This window comes from Artemia sp. Qi Xiang Cuo, unplaced genomic scaffold, assembly GCF_049724085.1.
Source record: "Artemia sp. Qi Xiang Cuo unplaced genomic scaffold, ASM4972408v1 HiC_scaffold_32, whole genome shotgun sequence".
Taxonomy (NCBI): Eukaryota; Metazoa; Arthropoda; class Branchiopoda; order Anostraca; family Artemiidae; genus Artemia; species Artemia sp. Qi Xiang Cuo.
Genome location: NW_028297441.1, coordinates 196,284 through 222,389, shown reverse-complemented (window position 1 = coordinate 222,389; position 26,106 = coordinate 196,284). Strand labels below are relative to the sequence as shown.

The 26,106-nt window shown below is 36.7% G+C and overlaps 1 protein-coding gene across 1 annotated transcript in view; it reads right to left on the bottom strand.

Annotated features, from left to right (window-relative positions):
• The window catches only part of LOC148938897 (uncharacterized), a 77,454-nt gene that overhangs the window by 47,684 nt on the left and 3,664 nt on the right, over window positions 1-26,106 (bottom strand). The window contains exons 3-5 of the mRNA XM_089107447.1: window positions 23,554-24,888; window positions 21,621-21,944; window positions 14,216-14,327 (exon numbers count right to left, since the gene is read on the bottom strand). Of these exons, the coding sequence (XP_088963573.1) occupies window positions 14,216-14,327; window positions 21,621-21,944; window positions 23,554-24,888 (1,771 nt within the window). The remainder of the gene's footprint in view (window positions 1-14,215; window positions 14,328-21,620; window positions 21,945-23,553; window positions 24,889-26,106) is intronic.

Genomic DNA, 26,106 nt, shown 5'->3' with positions numbered 1-26,106 from the left:
ATGCGTGTTACCTCATAAAAACCCGTCTGGTAAGGTAAGTATCGTTCGTAGTAATAGGTGACCGACCTTTGTAAACCAATGTACCTGTTAAATTACACACATATCCATGTGTAATTCAATGTGGGATCAGAGCGAATTGATCCCTTACTTCTCATCAATATGTTTTGATATTACAACTAATTCCCATCAAAGATTATGTATATGGAGAATGTTAATATCTCCAGCGAAACATAGGTGCTCCTCCTGCTTAAAATTGCAAAATGATATCATGCATCCATCAAAATTACTATCCCATTCAAGGCATAGTAAACAGCCAGCGGTTATTTCCACAGCTACATTGGCTACTCGTATATCGTTGCTGCTGCTGCTGTCGGTTCCATCATTAATCTCCAATAATGTAAATGCACCACTAATTTTTTCCCCATTAATATCCTCTCAAATAAACTATCCTCTCTCTGGATTCAATTCTTTTACTAATATGAACTACAATTAAAATTACTCCTTATATTTGAATCCAACTACTAATCAAGTTAGTGTGACCGCCGCTCTCTCTCTCTGTTTGACCTCAAAAAAATGAGTGTCACATTAGAAAACCCGTCTGGTAAGGCAAGTACCGTTCATAGTAATAGGTGACTGACCCGTGGTAAGTCAATGTACCAGTTAAACTACACGCATATCCATGCCTCCGGCTTGTGTAAGTACATGTGTATTTAGAATCAGCACCTCTCTTACTACTTGTAGCTGAACCATAAGCAACAGAAACCCTGTAACCGAACCACCGTGAAACTGAACCCCTGAATAATCGAACCCCTGTGCAACTGAACCCTCGTGTAACTGAACCACCAAGCAACCAAACCCCATTTAACTAAACCCTCGTGTAACTAAACCCACGTGCAACTCAACCCCAATTAACTGAACCCTCGTGTAACTAAACCCCAATTAACTGAACCCCCTTGTAACTGAACCCCCGTGCAACTGAACCACCGTGCAACTGAACTACTGTGCAACTGAACCACCTTGTCACTGAACCATCGTTCAACTGAACTACTGAACTCAGTTTTTCAGTATTCTAAAAATATGAGGCAAAATCATTGGGTAAAACACAAGTTAGAATTTTTACATATTGAACGTTGTTGGAATTATTTGTCATAGGCAAAGTAAAGAACGATGTTGGCACAATGTATTATTATTATTATTTAGACCAGGGCACTTCATATCGAAGGAGCTGTCATAGAAACTTCAAAAAGGACTCATTCGATTGGAAATTGAAAGGACTAGTGCCATTTTTAATAGTCAAAAGTGATTTGAGGGCAACTAACCCCCTTCCACCCCCTCCATTTCCCCAAATACATCCAATCAAAATTTTGAGATAACCATTTTTTTCAACGTAGTTGAAAAGTCCGGAAATTATGTATTTGAAGATGACAACCCTCCTACAGCCCTCTGGGCAAGGGTTGTAAGTTATGCCATGGAGTTATATAAGGTTTTTTCTTATAGAAAGAGTTGTCGTAGAAACTTCAAAAAGGGCTCATTCGATTGGAAATCGAGAGGGCTAGTTCCCTTGTTAATTTTCGAAAAAGATCGGAGGGCGAATGCTCCCCCCCACGCCCTTCATTTCACCAAAACTCTTCCGATCAACATTTTGATATAATCATTTTGTTCAACGTAGTGGAAGGGTCCGGAAATTATATCTTTGAGGATGACAACCCCCCACACCAGAGCTCTAAGGACTAAGGTTGTGAGTTATGCCCTGGGGGCATATAAAGTTCTTCTAGAAAGCGTTGCCGTTGAAACTTCAAAATGAGTTCATTCGATTGGAGATTGAGAGGGCTAGTGCCCTTTTTAATAGTCGAAAGCAATCGAAGAGAGAATACACCCCCCCCCCCCCACGCCCATCCTTTCCCCAAAGACTTCCGATCAACATTTTTGCCATTTTGTTCGACGTAGTTGAAAGGTCTGGAAATTATGTTTTTGAGGATGACAAACCTCCCCCCCCCCCCACAAACCTCAAGACAAGGGTTGTAAGTGACGCCCTTGGGGCATATAAGGTTTTTATAGAAAGCGTTGTCGTAGAAACTTCAAAAAGGGCTCATTCGATTGGACATTGAGAGGACTAGTGCCCTTTTTAATAGTCAAAAGTGATCAGAGCGCAAATGACCCCCCCCCCCAAGTCCATTATTTCCCCAAACACTTCCAATCAAAGCTTTGATACAGCCATTTTGTTCAACGTATTTGAAAGATTCGGAAATTATTTCTTTGAGGATAACAAATCCCCCCTGCCCTCAGGGTAAGGGTTGTAAGTTATGCCCTTGGGACAAATAAGGTTTATATAGAAAGTGTGGTCATACAAAATTAGGAGGGGGTTCATTGGATTGGTAATCAGAAGCTCTACTGCTCTTTTTAAGAGTGTTCAGGGGAACCCCCCCCCCCCCCCCCCCCATACACACAGACACACGTCGTTTTGTCCCGAAATGCATCTAATAAAAATTTTGAGATGGCCATTTTATTCAAAATGGTCTAAATAACGTATAAAAATGCTTTTGGGGTTGAAACAAACCCCAGAGCCTAGGGGCAAGGGTTCTACGTTATGCCCAGGAGGTATTTAAGGTTTTTATTGAAGGAATGGTTGTATAAACTTTAGAGGAGGCTCATTTGGTTAAAAATTGGAAGTTCTAGTTGACTTTTAAGAGTCAAAAGTGACGGAGGGCAGCTAGCCTCCCACCGACTACCCCTCTTCACCAAACGAATCTGATTAAAATAGTTAAATAGCAATTTTGTTCAAAATAGTCCAAAGAAGTAAAACAAGGACTCTAGGGTTGACACAACCCCCCAGTACCCTGGGAATAGGGTTGTAAGTATGAGCCTAGGATCATATAATGTTTTTATGGAATGGGTGGCCGCATAAACTTCAAATGGGGCTCATTTGTTTTGAAATCGAAGGTTATAGTACCCTTTTTAAGAATCAAAAGTGATTTGAGAGCAACCAGCCCCCGCACCCCCCAATCATCATTCCCCCAAAGACATCCAATCAAAATTTGGAGATAGAAATTTTGTTCATTGTAGTTGAAGAGTCCAGAAATTATGTCTTTGAGAAAGACACCCCCGCCCCCATCGCTCTCAGAGCAAGGGTTATAAGTTTTGCCCCGGGGGCATACAATGTTTTTATAGGAAGGGTGGTTGTATATACTTCAGAAGGGACTCATTGGGTTGGTAATCTGAATTTCTAGTGACCTTTTTAAGAGTCAAAGTGATCAGAAGGCAATTACCCTCCCCTCCCCTCAACACGTCGTGTTTTGCTGAAATACATCGAATAAAAAATTTTGAGACAGTCATTTTATTCAAAATATTCCAAAGTTTTCGGGGCTTTCGGGGCTGAAACAAACCACCAGAGTCTAGGGACGAGGGTTGTAAGTAATGCCATGGGGCATTTAAGGTTTTTATAGAACTGATGGTTGTTTAAGTTTAGAAGAGGCCTATTTGGTTGAAAATTGGAAGTTCAAATTCCTTTTGAAGCGTCAAAAGGGATGGAGGGCATTTAGACCCCCTCCCCTCCCCGATGACACCTTTTTTCATCAAACGCATCTGATTGAAATTGTGAGATAGCATTTTTGTTCAAAATAGTTCAAAGAACATATAATAATGTCTCTAGGGGTGACATACCCCTCTCAGCACTCTGAGGATAGTGTTGTAAGTTATGCCATGAGGGCATAAAAGGTTCTTATGGAATGGGTGGTCATATAAACTTCAGATGGGGCTTATTTGATTTGAAATTGGAAGTTATAATGCCCTTTTCAAGAGTCAAAGTGATTTGAGAGCAACCAGCCCCCCTCCACGCTCATCATTTCCCTTAAAACCTCATATCAAAATTGGGAGATAACAATTTTATTCATCGTAGTTGAAGGTTTTGGAATTTATGTTTGGGAGGAAGACACCCCCCCCCCCCCACAGCTCTCAGGGAAATGGTCGTAAGTTATGCCATGGGGGCATATAAGGCCCATAATTTGCACTTTACTAAAAAAAATACAAATGAATGTGCATTGTCAGTTTAATATACAAATACTGATATTTAGTAATTAAAATGTTAATATTATTTGATTTATTAAAGTTATAAGTAAAAAAAACATTTATATTTTTTCAGTAAAGTGCAAATTATGTTCTGGCCTTGAAAAGGCACAGGAGTTTTGAGCCCTACTCATGTTCTGCTCGTTTTGAGTTTGATTCGGTTATTTATTGTAATTTCTGTTCGTTTTGGGTTTCATTTATTTATCGATGCTGATTTGCGGTAGTTTCACACTTGGTAAATTATTTGATTTTATTTTTGCTCATTTTTGTTTAATGGAGTTCCTTACTTTTCTTTGAAAAACTTATTTTGTGGAAAGTTTTTTTTAATTAATTTTAAATAAAATGGTCACCTCAAAATTATCGATCGAATATATTTGGGGAAAAAAAGAGGGTGGTGTGGAAGCCCTTCGATCACTTTTAACTCTTAAAAAGTGCATTGGAACTTTTGATTTCCAACCGAATGAGCACCACTCCCCCCAAGCTCATACAAAATATTTTCCATAGTAAACTTATATGTTAACATTGAGAAACTAGCTTAACTTAAGGCCCTTGCTCCAGGAGCCGCTGATGGGGTTGTTAATCCCAGGGGCATGGCTATTTGACCTTTAGACTATTTTGAAAAAAAAACATTTTTTTTATTTTGATCTGATGCATTTGGGGGGGGGGATAGTGGTTAAAAGGGAGAGACTGATTGTTCTCTGATTATCTTTGATTCTACAAAATTAAACTTGACATTTCAATTTCCAATCAAATGAGCCTTCTCCAAAGTCTGTACGACCATCCCTTCTATTAAATTTTTAAATTCTAACAATGGTTAACTTACAATAACCTACAGCCCTTGCCCCGAGGACTGTGGGGGTTTCTGTTAATCACGTTTATTAATCACGTTTTATTGTTCGATTAGAAATTGAAAGTTTTAGTGCCCTTTTTAAAAGTCAAAAGTGGTTAGAGGGCAAGCAGCCCCCCCCCCTCCGCGGGAAAAAAACCTCTTGCTGAAAAGTCCCCCTGGAACTACCACTTTGTGGAAAATACGGGGGGTACTACCACAAATCAGCATTGATAAATAAATGAAACCCAAAAACAAACAGAAATTACAATAATTAACTGAGTCAAACTCAAAACCAGCAGAAATTAACATAAGTAGGGTGCAAAACCCCTATGCCTTCCCAAGGCCAGAACAAAATTTGCACTTTACTGAAAAAATATAAATGTTTCACTTTTATAACTTTAATAAATCAAATAATATTAACATCTTATTACTAGATTTCAGTAAATGTATATTAAACTGACAATGCGCATTCATTTGTATTTTTCAGTAAAGTGCAAATTTTGTTCTGGGCTCGGGAAGGCATAGGGGTTTTGCACCCAACTTATGTTAATTTCTGCTCGTTTTGAGTTTGACTTAGTTAATTATTGTAATTTCTGTTTGTTTTTGGGTTTCATTTATTTATCAATGCTGATTTGTGGCAGTACCCCCTGTATTCACACTTGGTAGATTATTTGATTTTATTTTTTCTCATTTTTTGGTAAGTGAAGTTCTTTATTTTTCTTTGAAAAACTTATTTTGTAGAATAAGTTTTTTTAATTAATTTCTGTTCGTTTTATATTGACATAGTCTTTTCAGGGAAAAAGAAAATAATACTTTAAATCTTTTCGCTTTTTAAGACTTCATAGTTTGGCCTGCTATTTGTATTCTGGAGAAAAATTTTCAGCAATTTTTAACAACATACACCCTTCTAAAAATCTGGACACAAATGGTACTGTTTGATTTAGTTTCATACCTCCTCTAGTTGACCTGAAATGGAAAACTTGATACCATTCGCAAAAAAATCTGTTTACTTTCTTTGATAGCTTGGATACACTTACGCTACTTTTATTTGGTTAAATTTTAAGAGCAGAAGTAGCCCCAAAAGTTTGAACATAATACCCTCAGTCGTTCTTGGGATACTGCTGAGATGCCTTATTGGGAATTAGCATTATCACAGTGCATTTTGATTTAATCTTAAGGCAACATTTAGTTTTAAACATAATGGGCAAATGGGAGGGTGTGCGTGGGAGTGTAGGAGTAGAAGGGGGATTAGTTGCCCTTCAATCACTTTTGACTATTAAAAAGGGCATCAGCGCTTTCTATTTTCAATTGAATACGCCCTTTTCAAAGTTCCCACGACAACTCCTTTGATACGAAGTGCCTTGATCTAAACAAGAACAACAAAAAATAATACATTATACCCACATCGATCTTTACTATAAAAATGTCAAGCCTTCCAATCACTTTCAACAATTAAAAAGGGCACTAGGCCTTTCGATTTCCAATCTAATGAGCCCTTTTGGAAACGACAACGCTTTCTATAAGCGTTGCTACACCTTATATGCCCCCAGGGCATAAATTACACCCCTTACCTTAAGGTCTGTTAGGGTGGTTGTCATCCTCTAAGACCAAATTTCCAGAACTTTCAACTGCGTTAAACAAAATGGCTATCTCAAAATTTTGATTGGATGTGTTTAGGGAAAAGGTGGGCGTGAGAGGGGTGGTAGTCGCCACTCACTTTCAACTGTTAAAAATGGCCCTAGCCCTTTCAATTTCCAATCAATGAGCCCTTTTGAAGTTTCTAAGACAAAACTTTCAATAAAAATCTTATAGGCCCCCAGGGCATAACTTACAACCCTTGCCCTGAGTGCTGGGTGGGTGTCATTCTCGAAGACCTAATTTCCTGAACTTTCTACTGCGTTGAACAAAATGGCTATCTGAAAATTTTGATTGGATGTGTTTGGAGGAATGGTGGGCGTGAGAGGGGGATTAGTTACCCTCCAATCACTTTCGACTATTACAAAGGGCACCAGCCCTCTCAATTTCAAATTGAATGAGCCCCTTTTGAAGTTTTACGACAACTCTATATATAAAAACCTTATATGCCCCCCGGGGCAGAACTTTCAACCTTTTCCGTTGGGGCTCTGGTGGGTTTGTCATCCTTAAATACATAATTTCCAGAACTTCCAACTGCGTTGAACAAAATGGCTATCTCTAAACTTTGATTAAATGTTTTAGGGGAAATGGTGGGCGTAAGAGGGGGGTTAATTACTCCCCACTCACTTTCGACTATTAAAAAGGGCAATTTCAATTTCCAATCAAATGAGTCCTTTTTGAAATTTCTATAACAACTTTCTATATAAACTTTATATACCCTCAGGGCATAACTTACAATCCTTGCACTGAGGGCTCTGAGGGGGTTGTCATCCTAAAAGACTTAATTTCAAGTACTTTCAACTAGGTTGAACAAAATGGATATCTCAAAATTTTGATTGGATGTGTTTGGGAAAATGGTGGGCGTGAGAGGGGCGTTAGTCAATCTCCAATCACTTTCAACTATTAAAAAAGACCCTAGCCCTTTTAATTTTCAATTGAATGAGCCCTTTTTAAGTTTGTACGCTTTCAATAAAAACTTATATGCCCCCAGGGCATAACTTACAACCCTTGTCCTGAGGGCTGGAGGGGGAGGGGTTGTCATCCTTAAAGACCTAATTTCCAAAACTTTCAACTATGTTGAATAAAATGGCTATCTACAAATTTTGATTGGATGTGTTTGGGGAAAAGATGGGCGTGAGAGGGGGGTTAGGTGCCCTCAAATCACTTTCGACTATTAAAAAGGGCACTAGCCCTTTGAACTTCCAATCGAATGAGCCCTTTTTCCAGTTTCTACGACAAAGATTTCAATAAGAACCTTATATGCCCCCAGGGCATAACTTATAACTCTTGCCCTGAAGACTTTGGGAGGAGTGTCCCGCTCAAAGGTATAATTTCCTGAACTTTGAACTGCGTGGAACAAAATGGCTATCTCAAAATCTTTATTGAATGTGTTTGGGGAAATGGTGGACGTGGAAGGGGTGTTAGTTGCTTTCCAATCACTTTCGCCTACTAAAAAGACCATTAGCCATTTCAATTTCCAATCGAATGAGCCGTTTTTGAAGTTTCTACGACAAAGTGTTATATAAAAACCTTATATGCCCCCTGGGCATAATTTACAACCCTTACCCTGAGGGCTGTGGGGGGTTGTCATCCTCAAAGACCTAATTTCCAGAACTTAAAACTACGTTGAATAAAATGCCTATCTCAAAGTTTTGATTAGATGTTTTTGGGGAAAACGTGGGCGTGAGACGCAAGTTAGTTGCCCTCCAATCACTTTTGACTATTAAAAACGGCACTAGCCCTTTGAATTTCCAATCGAATGAGCCTTTTTTGAAGTTTCTACGACAACACCTTCTATAAAAAACCGTATATGCCCCCAGGGCATAATTTAAAACCCTTGCCCTAAGGGCTGTGGGGGACTGTCCTCAAAAACATAATTTCTATTTGGAAATCAACTACGCTGAACAAAATGAGTATTTCAAAATTTTGATTGGATGTGTTTCGAAAAATGGTGGGCGTTGAAGGGGTGTTAGTCGCCTTCCAATCACTTTCGACTATTAAAAAGGGCATAAGCCACTCCAATTTCCAATTGAATGAGCCCTTTTCATAGTTTCTGCGACAACTTCTTCGATACGAAGTGGCCTGCTTTAAAGGTTAAAATTAATAAATGATATATTGTGCCAACATCGTTCTTATATGCCCCCAGGGCATGAATTAAAACCCTTGCCTTGAGGGTTGTGGGGGAGTGTCCTCCTCTTAACTTAGTCCCCGTTTTTTGTCTCGTTCTCGAGTGTCCCCGTTCTTTACTTAGGCAGCGCGATCACGCTGCCTATGATTTATACAACAACTTTCTATATATACCTTATATGCCCCCAGGGCATTACTTACAACCCTTGCACTGAGGACTGTGAGGGGGTTATCATTCTAAAATACCTAATTTCCAGGACGTTCAACTACGTTGAACAACATGGATATCTCAAAATTTTGATTTGATGTGTTTAGGGCGTTAGTCGCTATCCAATCACTTTCAACTATTAAAAAAGGCACTAGCCCTTTCAATTTCCAATTGAATGATCCCTTTTGAAGTTTCTACGACAACGCTTTCAATAAAAACTTTATATGCCCCAGGGCATAACTTACAACCCTTGCACTGAGGGCCCTGAGGGGGCTATTATCCTAAAAGACCTAATTTCCAGAACTTTCGACTACGTTGAACAAAATAGATATCTCAAAATTTTAAATCGATGTGTTTGGGAAAATGGTGGGCGTGAGAGGGGCGTTAGTCGCTATTCAATCACTTTCAACTGTTAAAAAAGGCACTAGGCCTTTCAATTTCCAATTGAATGAGCCCTTTTGAAGTTTCTACGACAACGCTTTCAATAAAAACTTTAGAAGCCCCCAGGGCATAAATAACAAGGCTTGCCCTGAGCGCTCTGTGGGGGAGGAGGGTTTGTCATCCTGAAAAACCTAATTTCCAAAACTTTCAACTACGTTGAATAAAATGGCTATCTAAATATTTTGATTGGATGTGTTTGGGGAAAAGGTGGGCGTGAGAGGGGGGTTAGTTGCCCTCAAATCACTTTCAACTATTAAAAATGGTACTAGCCCTTTGAACTTCAAATCGAATGAGCCTTTTTTAAAGTTTCTACGACAAAGATTTCAATAAAAACCTTCTATGCCCCCAGGGCATAACCTATAATCCTTGCCCTGAGGGTTGTGGGGGAGTGTCCTCCTCACAAATATGTTTTCTAGCTGGAAATCAACTGCTCTGAACAAAATGACTATCTCAACATTTTTATTGGTTGTTTGGGGGAATGATGGGTGTGGGGGGGGCTAGTTGCCCTCCAATCACTTTCGAATATTAAAAAAGGCACTAGTCATTTGAATTTCCAATCGAATGAGCTTTTTTTGAAGTTTCTACGACAATGCCTTCTTTAAAAACCTTATGTGCCTCCAGGGCATAACTTAAAACTCTTTCCCTGAGGGCTACGGGGGAGTGTCCTCCTCAAAAACATATTTTCTATCAGGAAATCAACTACGCTGAACAAAATTACTATCTCAAAATTTTGATTGGATGTGTTTGGGGAAATGATGGGCGTGGGAGGGGGGGCTAGTGGGGGGGGGGGTTAGTTGCCCTCCAATCACTTTCGACTATTAAAAAGGGCACTAGCCACTCCAATTTCAAATCAAATGAGCCTTTTTCGAAGGTTCTACGACAACTCCTTCGATACGAAGTGCCCGGGTATGGAGAAAAAAAAAAAAACTCTGAGCCCACATCATTTTTTACATTTAAAGGACACTAGCCCTTTGAATTTCCAATCGAATGAACTTTTTTTGAAGTTTCTACGACAACGCCTTCTTTAAAAACCTTATATGCCCCCAGGGCATAACTTAAAACCTTTGCCCTGAGGGCTGTGGGGGAGTGTCATCCTCAAAAACATATTTTCTATCTGGAAATCAACTACGCTGAACAAAATGGCTACTCCAATTTCAAATCAAATGAGCCCTTTTCGAAGGTTCTACGACAACTCCATCGATACGAAGTGCCCGGGTATGGAGAAAAAAAAAACTTGAGCCCAAATCATTATTTACATTTAAAGGACACTAGCCCTTTGAATTTCCAATCGAATGAACTTTTTTTGAAGTTTCTACGACAACGCCTTCTTTAAAAACCTTATATGCCCCCTGGGAATAACTTACAACCCTTGCCCTGAGGGATGTGGGGAAGTGTCCTCCTCAAAAACATAATTTGTATCAGTAAATCAACTCCGCGGAACAAAATGACTATCTCAAAATTTTGATTGGATGGGTAAGGGAAGATGGTGGGCGTGGGGGGGGGGGCTAGTTGCCCTCCGATCAATTTTAACTATTAAAAAGGGCGCAGGCCACTCCAATTTCCAATCAAATGAGTCCTTTTTGAAGGTTCTACGACAACTCCTTCGATACAAAGTGCCCGGGTATGGAGAAAAAAAAAACAAAAAAAAAATTTGAGCCCAAATCATTCTTTACATTTAAAGGACACTAGCCCTTTGAATTTCCAATCGAATGAACTTTTTTTGAAGTTTTTACGACAACGCCTTCTTTAAAAACATTATATACCCCTAGGGCATAACTTAAAACCCTTGCCCTGAGGGCTGTGGGGGAGTGTCCTCCTCAAAAACATATTTTCTATCAGGAAATCAACTACGCTGAACAAAATGGCTGTCTCAAAATTTTGATTGGATGTGTTAGGGGAAATGGTGGGCGGGGGGGGGGGGGCTAGTGGCCCCTCAATCATATTCGACTTTAAATATGGGCACTAGCCACTCCAATTTCCAATCAAATGAGTCCTTTTTGAAGGTTCTACGACAACTCCTTCGATAAAACGTGCCCGGGTATGGAGAAAAAAAAAAAAAAAAACTTTGAGCCCAAATCATTCTTTACATTTAAAGGACACTAGCCCTTTGAATTTCCAATCGAATGAACTTTTTTTGAAGTTTCTACAACAACTCCTCCAATAAAAACCTTATATGTCTTCAGAGCATGACTTTAAACTTTGGCTCTGAAGGTTATGGTGGAGTGTCCTTCCCAAAAACATATTTTCTATCAGGAAACCAACAATCTTGAACAAAATGGCTATCTCACAATTTTGACTGGATGTGTTTGGGGGAAAGATGGGCGTGGGGGGCCTAGTTGCCCTCCAATCACTTTCGACTAAAAAAAAGGCACTACCCACTCCAATTCCCAATCGAATGAGTCCTTTTCGAAGTTTCTACGACAACTCCTTCGATACGAAGTGCCCGGTTATGGAGAAAAAAAAACACAATGTGCCCACATCGTTCTTTACTTAGGCAGCGCTAGGGCGCAGCCTATGATACACATCGAAATTTGTTTTGTTGATATATTTTTCTTTTCTGCTTGAAAACACACTTTTGGTCATTATAGCTTGTGAAAGTCACTTGCGAATGAATTGTTATAGCATCCTGTCTCAAATTAGTTAAATGCATTTTTAGCCAGGGATTTCATACCTGACTTTCACGCAAAAAAAAAAGAAATTCTTGATACTATAACAAATTTGAATTCTTTCTTTTTAAGACAGAAAAAAACTTCTAAAAGACATTACTGGGAATCACACACTTTTTTTTTATATATATAAGAATTTTAAGCCATTAAAAACTAATTATAAATCCAATTCCTTTCATCATCATTAAAATTTCAAATCAAGCAATTTATTTTTTTCCAATTAACCGTTTGACGAAAGTAAGTTTACCGAATCGAACTACATTTTAGCAGTTAAAACAACAACTTTGGACTGGAAACAGCCAATCAATAAAACAGAGTAGCTCTTTGTCAAATTAAGCAACGTCAAATGTAATCCTTTGTGACTTTGATAGAAAATTGCATCAGTTCCAACAAGTTAACGACTTAAATCTGGCAGTCTTGCATTATTCATTCATTGATGCGTAAAAGAAGGAAAAATATATGGGCCTCCACTTCTTCCGTAGAAATAGCACGTCATTATAATGAAAAAGTATTCGACTTGAATCCTGTTACAGGGTTGTCGATTCTCGGGACTCGCGTCATCTTGAGTCACGATTATGCATGCCTCGCAAGGATCCAGTAAGACCAGTTTTTGCCAGTGCGAAACTCGATTCCTACTCTATTCCTTTTACTGACCTTTTATTACTCCTTGATTGTTACAGTTTCAACATTGTTATGCCAAAAATAATAGAGAACGCATGATTTCTTTTATGACTTGATTATCCTTGTAAGGGGTTTAGCTCTCGCGGCTGTTTTAGTGATGAATGTTGTAGCCTTAAATTATTTGCTAACTGATGCAAGCAAGAAAGGAAAAATTATGTCTTCGTCACATCTTCAGGTAGAGTTGGAAGAGGTTTCGAGATGATAAATAGAGAAAGAAGGAAAACTTCAAAAATAAAAATAAAACATTTAAATTGGTGAGTACTTTCACGGGTACTTTCGGACGAAAGAAAGTGTTTACTCAATTTATTTTATTTCTTATTCCTTTTTATTATATTACACATTATAATTTTTTTTTGTATGTGTTGCTTTAAAAATTATATACTAAAAATTTTTTTTAATCAAAATTTGTCAAGCCTGACTGGCATTCCTTCATATATTCTTCTGAGATTCCCTTATTCTTTCTTTCAACATAATATGTTTAATACATTATATTACATTATATTATAATGACAGAATTCACTGCCATTGACATGCATGGTTGTTGCAATCTCAAAGGATACTGCTTCTTTTTTTACTTTTTGTCTCTTTTATTAGATGAATTTCAACGCGATTTTCCTGTATCTTTTCTTCTTCTAAATTATTTCAATAAGCAATAGAAATATCGACTTTAGTATAGAATGCATGGCATTTATCCTTTCAAATGTTATCGTCTTTTCTCTGCAGTTGCTAATTAGTATGAAGTCAGAGTACAAAATCCTACTAAGAATTTGTTATAGAAGGGCGAGTTTGGAGTGAGAGAGGAGGTGGCTAAAACTTTGATCACGGTCTGTGGGCCTTTGCCATCTTTTACTGAACGTTGCTGTGTTTATCAAAACGCTTAAATAGTTAAAAAGTATAATTAGCAGAGCTTCTTGGGGCAAGGTAATTTTGTCGCACCTTCAGAAGGCTGCATGATTGCCACGTAAGCTTAAATCAAAATTTTATATATAAAATTCTATACAACAAAAGATCGAACAAACTTTTTTAATAGCATGATTATAGGTCACCTTTTTCCAAGAACGTCAGATTGTAACTAAAATTTCGGCAAAATCTGAAAATTCAGGCAAAATGTTCGATCAGACATACTTTTGCAGAATATTTTTCAATAACATTTTAAAAACTTGATCCTGAAAGTTTTAGCCAGATTGGATAAAAGCCATGTTAGGCACATTTTGGTGTGTAATGAATCGATAGATCCTAAATTTTTCAAAGGTAATTTCTCCTCTTCAGCTGGATTTGTTCAGTATACATGCCCAGTAAGTTGTAATCAGATTGTAGAAAGAACAAATTTAAGCATATTCTAAGCATTAATGGTTAATGAAACCATTTTTTCCAGTATTTTTTTTTTTTTTTTTTTTTGTCTTCATTGAAACCCTCCTTGACCCTGCCTAAATACATCAAAATTTCAGGCTAATTGGAGAAAAAAATGATTTTTTTGGATTTTCTTGCGTCATAAATTGATGCAAGCATATTTCTTTCTCTTGAATGACTGACCCAAGGGGACTCCCCTTGTTTCAATCAACGTACCTTCTAAATTTAAACAAGTCGAAGAAAATGGAATTTTTCGGTCCAATTTCAGTTGTACCAAATCGATACAATCAAACTCAAAATGTCTTTCATTCTTGACCTCTACCTTGCTCTGTCTAGATACCTATAGGCTAACTCTAAGCCTATCAGAGATGAGACAAATTATAGGCCCATTTTTGGACGTCAAAAGTCGATACAGCCAAAATAAGTTTCATTTTCTTTTCCTACATAGGGGGTCACATGGACCTAAGGCTTTTTAATGTCATTTCCCAGCCAATTGGAGCCACACAAATTATGACCCCGTTCTTGAGCGTCATGAATTTTTTTGTCTTTTGGATGATCAAACATATTTCAATAGCTACTTTCGATATGGGATGAATAAAAATATTATCAGTCCTAACCGACCGGAAAAAAAATGGGGCCCATTTTAAGGCAAAACAAAAGTTATTTTTCATGTTTGTTATACGCATAGGTCCCCTTGACCTAGCAACTTACTGATATGAATTTCAAGCTTTCAAGAAGAAAACGGTTGACCTTTTTCGGGTGAACCAATATTTCGGTTTGCTCAGAGTGTCAATAGGATTTTCTCACTTTTGTAATATCTGGTGCCATTGGGTCAACACCAGCGGTATAAAACGTATCCGCAGTGCATTCTATCTCATCTTGAAGTTTCATCTCAACAAGGCTCGATCTAAGTTCTGCTTTTAATGTTTTCTCTAAATCTTTTGAGCTTTTTTTTTGTTATACAATCTGGTCTCTATCACTTTGTTAATTTACATTTTTGGGGTTTCTCAATATCATGCTCTTGTCCTCCTACTTCTCAATCTTCATTAACTGCTTCTTTTCTTTAAAATCACTTCTATTCCATTCCTCCCTTTCGTTCCATTTTTTTAATCTATTTCTTTAATTGCTCTGAAAGAGATTTGATGCTGAATTAAAATGTAATTAAACATGAAAGTACGAAACGAATAAAGAAGGAAAATTTACACAACGGCCAAATACAAGGGAAAATGAAAAATTTTGAGAATATCTGATCATCCAATTGGAAAAATGAGAATAGGTTCCAATTATAATAAATTCCGAAAATCCAATTAATTTTGTTAAATTTATACAAAATTTCTTGGAGCAAAAATTTGAGCCACTAAAGTTCAATCTATCCCAATTTTTTTCTCCCTTTCTAATGGCTTTTTTCTTCCATCTTCACTTAAAAAACCAAAGTGGTTTCAAAAGTTTTCCAACATTTCTTGAACAGAGAATTTCATAAAGGCCTTCTTTTCCGTATTGCGTCATTCTAGCATATTTGGGCAAACACAGAACTTATATGGGTATTACAATTAAGGCAATACTTTTGTCGAAGCAGTCGCGAAATTTTGCAGACACATGAGAGCCTTACCCCCTCTTCCCCTTCCGTATTAAAATAGCAATATATGTCTCTGTGGTGCTCACACACGACTCAAGACGTAGAAAATTATTTTCCAATGTATAAAATTCCCTCCTTATAGATACTTGCCGTAATTAATTTGTATTTAAGTTAAATACAGAAATGGGATTCCAATTAAACCTTTAAATACGTTTGTCTATCTGGAAAAGGGAACACAAATTCGCTTACGTTTCGAGAAAGAATCCTCCAAAGAATTCATTAATATACAAGCATTTACTCACTTCAAAAGTCGCAATTCGATTAATCTGCGGAGTTTCATAGAAAATGAGTTTATTTTTAAGTAAGAGACCTTGCGGTGTCGGAGAAAAGCTATGAAACAAATGATCACAGAGCGGAGACAAGAAACTGAAAGAAACATTACACAAGCTAAAGCTATTAACTCAAAAGAAAAGTTGACATTTCTGTTTATTTCTTGTCAGCAAACTTTTTTGAGCGACACTTTTTTTACCATACGACTTTCTCAAGCTTCTCATAAATTATACTAATACAGCATTTCTGTGATGAAAATATCCTTTCCCAACAATTATTTTCCTTGCAAAAAGATAGGTGCTTCAAACAAAGGCTTTATTAATAGTCAATAGCATTTGTAAAATCCATGATTTTACGAGTGTCTGAAACGGTTAGATATCAATGAAGTGAGAAACAGAAGATACAGTACCTATATATATATATATATATATATATATATATATATATATATATATATATATATATATCATCATCATCATCATCATCATCATCATCATCATCATCATCATCATCATCATCATCATCATCACTATATATATATATATATATATATATATATATATATATATATATATATATATATATATATATATATATATACACACACACACACACACACACACACACACACACACACACACACACACACACACACACACACACACACAACACACACACACACACACACACACACACACACACACACACACACACACACACACACACACACACACACACACACACACACACACACACACACACACACACACACACACACACACACACACACACACACACACATATATATATATATATATCATCATCATCATCATCATCATCATCATCATCATCATCACTATATATATATATATATATATATATATATATATATATATATATATATATATATATATATATATATATATATATATATATATATATATATATATATATATATATATATATATATATATATATATATATATATATATATATATATATATATATATATATATATATATATATATATATATATATATATATATATATATATATATATATATATATATATATATATATATATATATATATATATATATATATATATATATATATATATATATATATATATATATATATATATATATATATATATATATATATACCAGATACATGGGCTTCTGTATCTGGATTCTCATTGTCACCTGTGTTTTAACGGCAGACAATTTGAGCTTTTTCTTGGTGTCATGACCTCGCCACAGGTTTGATACAGCCACCCTGTGCAAAATACGAATTCTTTCTTAAAGTCCTGACCTATTCAGATCGTTGTTGTGGCCAGTCATGGCTGTTCCTTGATTTTCAGAAGTAGATTTCATTGTCCATTTTGTTCATCTTTACTGCAAAAAGTTTTTCCAAGCCTTTTGCTTTAACAGCTTAGATTACATCATCATCTCGTTTAATTTCTTAAGGCATAAAAGATAACAAATACGTCTTTTCCAGTTTCCAAATACAATTCACTGTTCAAAATTTCGGTTACAATTCAATGTGATTCTCGCTGTCGTTTGTTCCATACCTTTTAATTTAGCTGTTGCGATACTCACTTTCCCTAGTTGTCTAATCACATTTATCTGTGCTTCATTTTCATGGAAATTTTAAATTACCTTAAATTAGAATTAGCGCCTTCGTATATTTACGTTTTTTTTTATATTGGACCTTTAACGTTTACCTCGGCTTGTCTTTTGTCATTATTAATTAAAAAAACTTTCCAAAAAATAATTTTTTCAAAGAAAAGTAAAGGCCATTTTAAACTTAAGCTCTGAAGATAAAAATACCTTTTAAAATTTAAACTCAAAACGACCAGAAATTACTATTAAAGAATACATGAAACCCAAAACGAACAGAAATTAAATAAACAGTCATAACAAAAACATACAACAAGTAATAGTATAAATAAATAAATAGATTTTAAAGGGACTAATGCTTAGATTGAATATGAAACTCAAGCTTAAAACGGAAAAAAATATTTTGCTATTGAAGTAACAATGAAATTTAAAACAAACAGAAATTAAATAAACAATCAATGCAAACAAACACTAATGTAAATGAATAAATAAATCTTGAAACGAGTAAAACTTAAATTGAATATGCAAATCAAGCTTGAAACGAACAAAAATCACTAGAAACAAGAGTTTGGCTATCGCCCCCTTCCCTAACTGTAAAAGTCTAAAGCCTACTGCGTCATTCTACAAGCATCCCTTCCATAAGAACTATATTTGCCCCCAGAGCATTACTTATAACGCCTGCCTCCGGGCCCTGGGGGGTTGCGTCGACACAAGAGTTTTTCTTATCTGACCTTTCAATTATTTATAATGAAATGGCCATTTTAAAATTTTTATCGGATGGGCTTAGGAAAAAAAAGGATGTGCGTGGGAGGGGGGGGGCTAGTTGCCCTCGGATATCTTTTGACCCTTAAAAAGTGAACTAAAACTTTCAATACGCCCCCATGACAACACTTACAACGCCTACCCCCCAGGCCCTGGGGGGTTAAGTTGACACCGGAGTTTTTGTTATCTATTTTTTGAACAATTTTCAAAAAACCGGCTATCTCAAAATTTGTAACGGATAGGTTTGGGGAAAAAAGGCGTGGAGTAGGGCTAGTTGCCCTTAAATCTATGGACTCTTAAAAAGTGAATTAGAACTTTCAATTTCTGAAAGTTCTGTTTCAATTTCTGTTTTTCTTATCCGAGCTTTGAACTACCTTTAACAAAATGTCTATCTGAAAATTTTCTATCTCAAAATCAGATGGGTTTGGAAAAAGAAGGCGTGGGGGGGGGGCTAGTTGCCCTCGGATCTCTTTTGACTGTTAAAAAGTGAGCTCGAACTTTCAATTTCCAATCAAATGAGCCTTCTCTGAAGTTTATACAATCATCCCTTTTATAAGAACTATATATGCCCCAGGGCATAACTTAAAACGCCTGGCCCCGGGCCCTGGGGGGGGGGGGGGTCGACACCTGAGTTTTTGTTATTTGACCTGTGAACAATTTTTAACTTAATGGCTATCTCAAAATTTTTATCGGATGCATGTGGGGAAAAAGGGGAGTGGGGGGGGGGCTAGCTGCCCTCCAATCTCTTTTGAATTTCAAAAACTGAACTAGAACTTTCAATTTGAAATCAAATGAACCCTCCCTGAAGTTTTATGAGCATCCCTTCCATAAGAACCATACATTCCCGCAGGGCATAACTTACAAAGCCTGCCCCCGGGCCCTGGGGGTTTGTATCGACACCAGTTTTTGTCATATGATCTTAGAACTATTTTTAACAGAATAGCTATCTCAATATTTTTATCGGATGCATTTGGGTAAAAAGGGCGTGGGGGGGGGGGGCTGGTCACCCACCGTTAGATTTTTATGCCTAAAAAGTGGACCACAGCTTTCAATTTATATTCAAATGAACCATCACTGAAGTCTATAGGAGCATCGGTTCCACAATAACCATATATACCACCAGTGTATAACTTATAACCCTTGCTCTGAAGACTGTGGGGAGAGTGTCCGGCTCAAAGATATAATTTCCAGAACTTTCAACTGCGTTGAACAAAATGGCTATCTCAAATTTTTGTTTGGATGTTTTTGGGGAAATGGTGGGCGTGGAAGGGGTGTTAGTTGCCTTCCAATCACTTTCGACTATTAAAAAGGGCACAAGACATTTAAATTTCCAATCGAATGAACCCTTTTTGAAGTTTCTACAACAACATTTTCTATAAAAAACCTTATATACCCCCAGGGCATAACTTACAATCCTTGCTTTGAGGGCTCTGGGGGGGGGGGGGGGTTGTCATCCTCAAAGACCTAATTTCCAGAATTTTCAACTACGTTGAACAAAATGTCTACCTCAAAATTTTGAGTGGATGTGTTTGGGGAACAGTTGGACGTGAGAGGGGGGTTAGTTCCCCCCCCCAATCACTTTCAACTATTAAAAAGGGCATTACCCCTTTGAATTTACAATCAAATGTTTCCTTTTTGTGGTTTCTACGACAAAGCTTTGTATAAAACCCTTATATAACCCCTGGGCATAAATTCCAACCCGTGTCCTGAGGGCTCTGGGGGGAGTGTTCTCCTCAAAACAAAGTTTCTATCTGGAAAGCAACTACGTAGAACAAAATGCTTATCTCAGAATTTTGATTGGATGTGTTTGGGGAAATGGTGGGCGTGGAAGGAGTGTTAGTTGCCTTCCAATCACTTTTGACCCATAAAAAGGGCACTAGAACTCTCGATTTCCGACAAGTTCCGACATTAAATAAATTTTTTTAAACTAAAGTAAGGTATAACAATAAAACTTAAAACCAGCAGAAATTGTTCCGCAAATGGGGAGGCAGGGGGGTGTCCCTTTCTTAACCTTCAATCTTTGCACTAAAGTTTAACTTTATGTCACAATTCTTCAAGAAACACTGCTCTACCACAAGGGCCGTTGAATTTGAATGAGAAGTATTTTAAAAGAACTTTAAGACTTTATCGTAAAGAGAGAGGGTCGAGGAAGGGGCAGTGCCCCAAATATACGGAATAATTTATGTTTGATTTAAGTTTTAATATTACTCCTTGCTTTCAGTTAAAAAAACTTTTTTTTAAATAGTTGCTAAGAGGCAACCTACGACAAATAACTAAACCATAAACTCAGTCATTCAAACAAACTTTCATTTGTAATACTTTCGTTTAAAGCGCTCTGTCTCCTCGGAAGCTCCAATAAAAAAAATGAATCTTACATTTACTTGTAAGAAAAAACGTTTTGACTATCCAAAACTAATAATTGCTTTTCAATAACACCTACGATTAAAAATAAAAAGTAAAAACTTTACCAGATGAAAAATACCTTCAATTGGAGTACTTAAACTAAGAACGTAAAATTTTCGGGTATTCAACAGCCAAGTATCGATATCCAGTATCTGGCTAGCCGTTTCGCAGGGTTTCACGGTGGGAAAAATATTTTTTACTCCAAGATCTCACTGTTTATCTTAAATTCCCTTCCAACAAAATTACTCTAGATCCAATCAAACGAAAGCCGTCTTTACATCACCTCCCATAAAAAGCACGTTCAGCAATTTGACAAGTTTTCTTTCCGTTTAAAAAATTTTTAGTTCAATAATTTTCACACATTCAATCATTTCTATCATTTTCACACAAAACATTTAATCAACAAAAAGCCGTTGAGGCTAAAATCTTTGAGGGAACAATGGTATTTCTGAGAGTCATCTGGTTTGTTATATAGAGCTTTAACCAGATGTCCCCATTTTTAAAAAATTCTGTGCGATGGCATAAAATAAAGTAGATTCTTGTTGAAGGTACTATTTGAAACAAAGCAGAACTAGTTAATAAGGATAAACAATAATGTAAGCCTTTAGAAGGCTTTTTTCAGGAGTCGGAAACTGTGAATTGAAGTCAAAACTGTAAGAGGTGGAAACACAGCTTGGGATGTGAAATCAGAAAAAGACCGACTGTATCAGCTACTTGAAGCTTAGTACATAAATCAGATCTGACACATATTATACGAAAGCACCATATAAACGGAGGAATTGGCAGATGCTTTGGAGCCGTAATAATACAGAATATTTATTACATTTAAAATTTGGACGGTTGATCATATCTGGGGTTTTAGCTTGGTAGACCGGCCAAAACGCGGAATAGAATTACGAGCTATTATACGTTAAATCATTTCACATACCTTATTTAAGCTCTTGACCTCAGTCCAAGCTCTTCTAAGGTGATTAGTCAGTGCAAGAACTGAACCAGCAGAAGATACATCTTGTATCTTAAATACAAGCGTATCACCTTGACTAATCAGTTGTGCCACATCCGGTTCAAGAAGAATCCAATCACCGGCCTCGTGAGATACAGAATGCCATTGTTTTAGACGTTCCAACATAAGCTTGATCGCTGCCTTAAAGTCACTTAGTTCACCAATTGGGGGTTGGACAGATGGTGATGTAGGAGAATCCAAGGATTGTAGTCTTTGACGAAGCGCTTTCGGAGATACCCCATGATTCATCTGAATACAAAAAGAAAATAAAACTGACTTTGAAAATATTTTAGGTTAAAGGTAATTTATAGAACATTATGAGAATGTGGCCAAAAATATCAAGTCATAATCAGCTTGGACAAAACTAACGACGTATCGCCAAGAAAATCTTATATTCTGGCCTATATTTCAATTTAATCTTCATATTTCAATCTTTGCTCAGCACAAACAAAAGAAAGCTATGTACGACTACGTTGCTTACTTGCAAATTTCATTTTATTTCAATTTTAGGCAGGTTTGTGGATTCCTGGCTTAAGAAAACAAAGGAATAATTTTGTTATTTACACTAACTATTAGTAATGTACTGTATGTAATGTAAGTAATGTACACAAACTATTATCTAACCATAAAAAAAAATATGCATCTCATTTGTCCACGAGTTATATTTATGTATCTTATTGAGATACATAAATCTAGATCTTATTGAGATATGATTGTTTTACTATTACACTATCAACTTTTACTGAGAAATTATTTAAAAATTAAATTTTGATCAAATAAAAGACGAAAAAGCCATTTTTAGTGATACTTCTCCCAATAAACTTGGCAGACTGCCATGCGTCAATGTATAACTATGCAAGCATAACTGTTCAGGTCATTCTTCCAAATATATTATAATATAAATATTTAGAAAGCTAAAAACCAACAGAGTAAACATGCGACTACGAAGTAGGGATGCTCTCACTGGTGTGCTTAGCATAAAAGACAAATGGCATTATTTTACACATAGATATCAAGGAGTAAATTGCGAACAAAACGCATCTTGATTAGAATCGATGGACGACCTAAATAAAATACTGTTTATGAAAAACTGGGTGTATTGCCACAAATGTTTTTCGCTAAGTATGACAGCATGAGTTCAGTAAGTACCATGTTTCTGCTTCTTTTCAATATTAACTACTACTACTACTAACAACTCGCCGCAGCAATAAGCCGCCTGAGGCCAATACAGCTACGCACGCTCCTCCTTCCTTCATTTATTCTAAGCCTCCCTCTTTACACCCTCTCATGAAGTTCCCATTTCCCTTAAATCATTCCTTACGACAGCCTCCTACCCGAACCGAGGACGACCTGCTTTTCGTTTCGCCCTGGACGGTTGACCGAAAAGGACCTTTTAATATTAAACTAAATAAAAAACCTCAAAATCGTACAAAAACACATAATGATTCATTTTAGGCAGATGCGAAATAGGTTTAATTCTTTATGACGAATAAAGAATTCACGGACTACAGTTCTTTTTTCTAAAAGTCAGATTTTTCTCTAAGTTTTCTTATCTAGAGCTTTTTGACCCCAATTTGTCTACTATAAAGCAAGAGAACGAAACGAAAAATATTCAGGAGCGAATATATGTTTATTGTCTTCTTTATTTTATAAATTTTCTTTCTCCATCGTAACCCGGTTTCTGAGAAAGCCAAAGGTTCAGGCATAAAGCCAAGAATTTATAGCGTATCAGAGCATAAAGACGAATTACAAAGCATATTTTCTAGTCTTCTTTTCAATTAGCTTACTTTTATTCAATGTTAACAAATTATCATGCTTTGATTATCATGAAAAGTAAAATTAACGAAAGCAACTTTACCCTCCTGGGACTTGTAACTGGTGTATCTGTTTCAGTTTCAGAATCCGAAAGATATTCAGCAGGTGTTGCAGCTTCTGAGCTTGAAAATTCAACAATATCATCAGTCTCTTTATCACTTGCATAAAAGCTTTCTAGATCATCATTATCATACTCGTCTGATTTTGAAAATCCACCTCTTCCTGAGTCTGGTGTAATACTGAGGTCGTAAATGCTTCGGGGTGTGGCGACATCCTTTTCATGACTTAGGTCAGATCCTTTTTCAGATTCTGATAAGCTTAGGGTCATCTGGGAAATTGTACTTTGTCGGTTTGCGGATTGAATATCTGATACTTGAGTCTGAGTATAGTAGTCACGTGACAACTTTGAGGGTGAAGACTTGTCCATTTCTTCCTCCTTGGATAAATTTGAAAGAAGGGTAGACAAATCATTCTCTGAGAGATGTTTGTTCTGACTCGAGTTTGGTGTTGTAACGGCTGGTAAAAGTATAGCAGTAGATACATTTCTTCTCCCGTCAGCAATGTCTTTTTCTGATTCAAAGGGTGAGTCCAGTGCTTCATCTATCTCAGGTGACGAAGGAATGTAGTGAACAAGCTCCATCTCTGCTCTTTCAACAGACGGTAAGCGTGAAGTTGCAATTTCAACATCAGTTAAACAAATTTCATGAATTATATCTTTAGTAATTTCAATAGAATTAACTACAATCTCTTTTTCTTTAACTTCAACAACTTGGCATTCATTTTCTTCTTCTAATGGTTCAATTTCAACGATACTGTCATTTGGAGAAAATGACACTGACTTTTTACGTTCTGGAGCTTGGGAAGGACTCATTGGTACATTATCTTTTGTTAATTCGGACTGAATTTCACTCATTTTATCTTTTTCATTGCTTTGAGATATTAGGTCAGTAAGTTGAGTAACAACTTGACTGATTTCTTCAACTGATATCTGGCTTGTTGTCACGTCATCAACAGACTCGTTCAACCCCATTTCTGATGGCATTACCTCCATGAAGTGACTTTTTTTGGTTGAAGGTGTGACATCTGGAGATTTAGCAATTGAATCATCGCTTGACAAAGAACTAGCTGAACTACTATCATCCCCAATAATTGAACTATTCTCGTCATCTTCAATAATAGTAGTGACAAATCTTTGATAACCAACAGACTGAGATGATCGTTCTGCTGCTTCATCATCATTATCATCAAAAGCCTGATTTGAATAGCCACATGACTCCACATTGTCATAATCTCCTTCTTCCTGAATCGGAAAACTTTCTTCTCTGCTGAGCCTTTTATTTTCAACGGATATTGTTCCCTCCTTCGCCAAAGATATTTCCTGCAAATAAATAAACCTTGAATTCAGACATAAGAATACTGCCTCCATTATTGCTAGATACTAATGGGGCATAATAATTTTGTTTCATCTATCTTTAAGTTATCCGAACAGGATATTGATTGATTTGAAAAAAAAAAAAAAATGCTTGATGTATCCCAACTCTGCAAGCTTTATAAAGCCTAGTTGACCGTGTAAATGTATCACAGTTGGGAGTGCATCCTTTTTAAATTAGAAATTGAGATGAGGAATCATCGGGGCCATTTAATCTGCTTGATTTGAGGACTGGAGCGGGCCTGTGAGTCATTCCAACGCCACCAGCTTCCGTCACCCAACGAGCTAATATCAGTGGAAAAATCGATCTAGATTTAATGATTTTCAACATTCATTTAGTAAAAACAGCTTTCATAATTTTGGCCTAGGCCACAACTAAATACGCGCTATCTTTTACAACAAAAATAAATTACAAGGTGAATAAATTACGAAAAATTACATGCACTGACAAACAAAAAAAGGAACAAAAGAGAATTTCCAAGCTACAGGATTTTGATGAGACGGTGAAAATGAAAGTTAAGCTAACTGCAAAAAAAGTTAATTTCTTCCTTGATAATGAGCTTGTCTTGACTCGCTATATAAAACTAGATTCGGTCTGAAGGCCAAACTGCAAGCAAGTCCAAGTCCTCCCCACTGGCAATTTTTTGGTTACCAGAAAGTTGGTACCTTGTTTAGATCAGAAGCGTGCAATGATTATCAATCGGTATGGTCTGAGGAATAAAGTGGGCTCGACCTGATAATGAGCTAAGTCTTGATTCGGCGTCAAAATAAGCTAATTTCTGATTCGGTTTGAAGTCCAAATTGCAAACAAGCTCGAAGTCCCCCTCAACTGACAGCTTTTTCACCAGAAAGTGACACATTGTTTAAATCAGAAACATGCAACGATCTTCAAGCTGTATGCCCCGAGGAAAAAAGTGAGGCCGCAGACCCTCGCCCCACCTCTAACTTTTTAGCAGAAAAGTAGCGATATTGCATCTTGTTGGAACAGGAATCAGGCAAGCATTTACAATAAGTATGGTCAGAGAGCCCAAGCAGTTTGGTGACCTCATCCCCTCTAAACTACCAGCTTTTTATCAGAAAGGCTCACACACTACATCCTGTTTTATCCAGAATCGACAAGGTTTCTCAATTTGAATGATTTGAGAACCAAAGTGGATCTGCGATCAA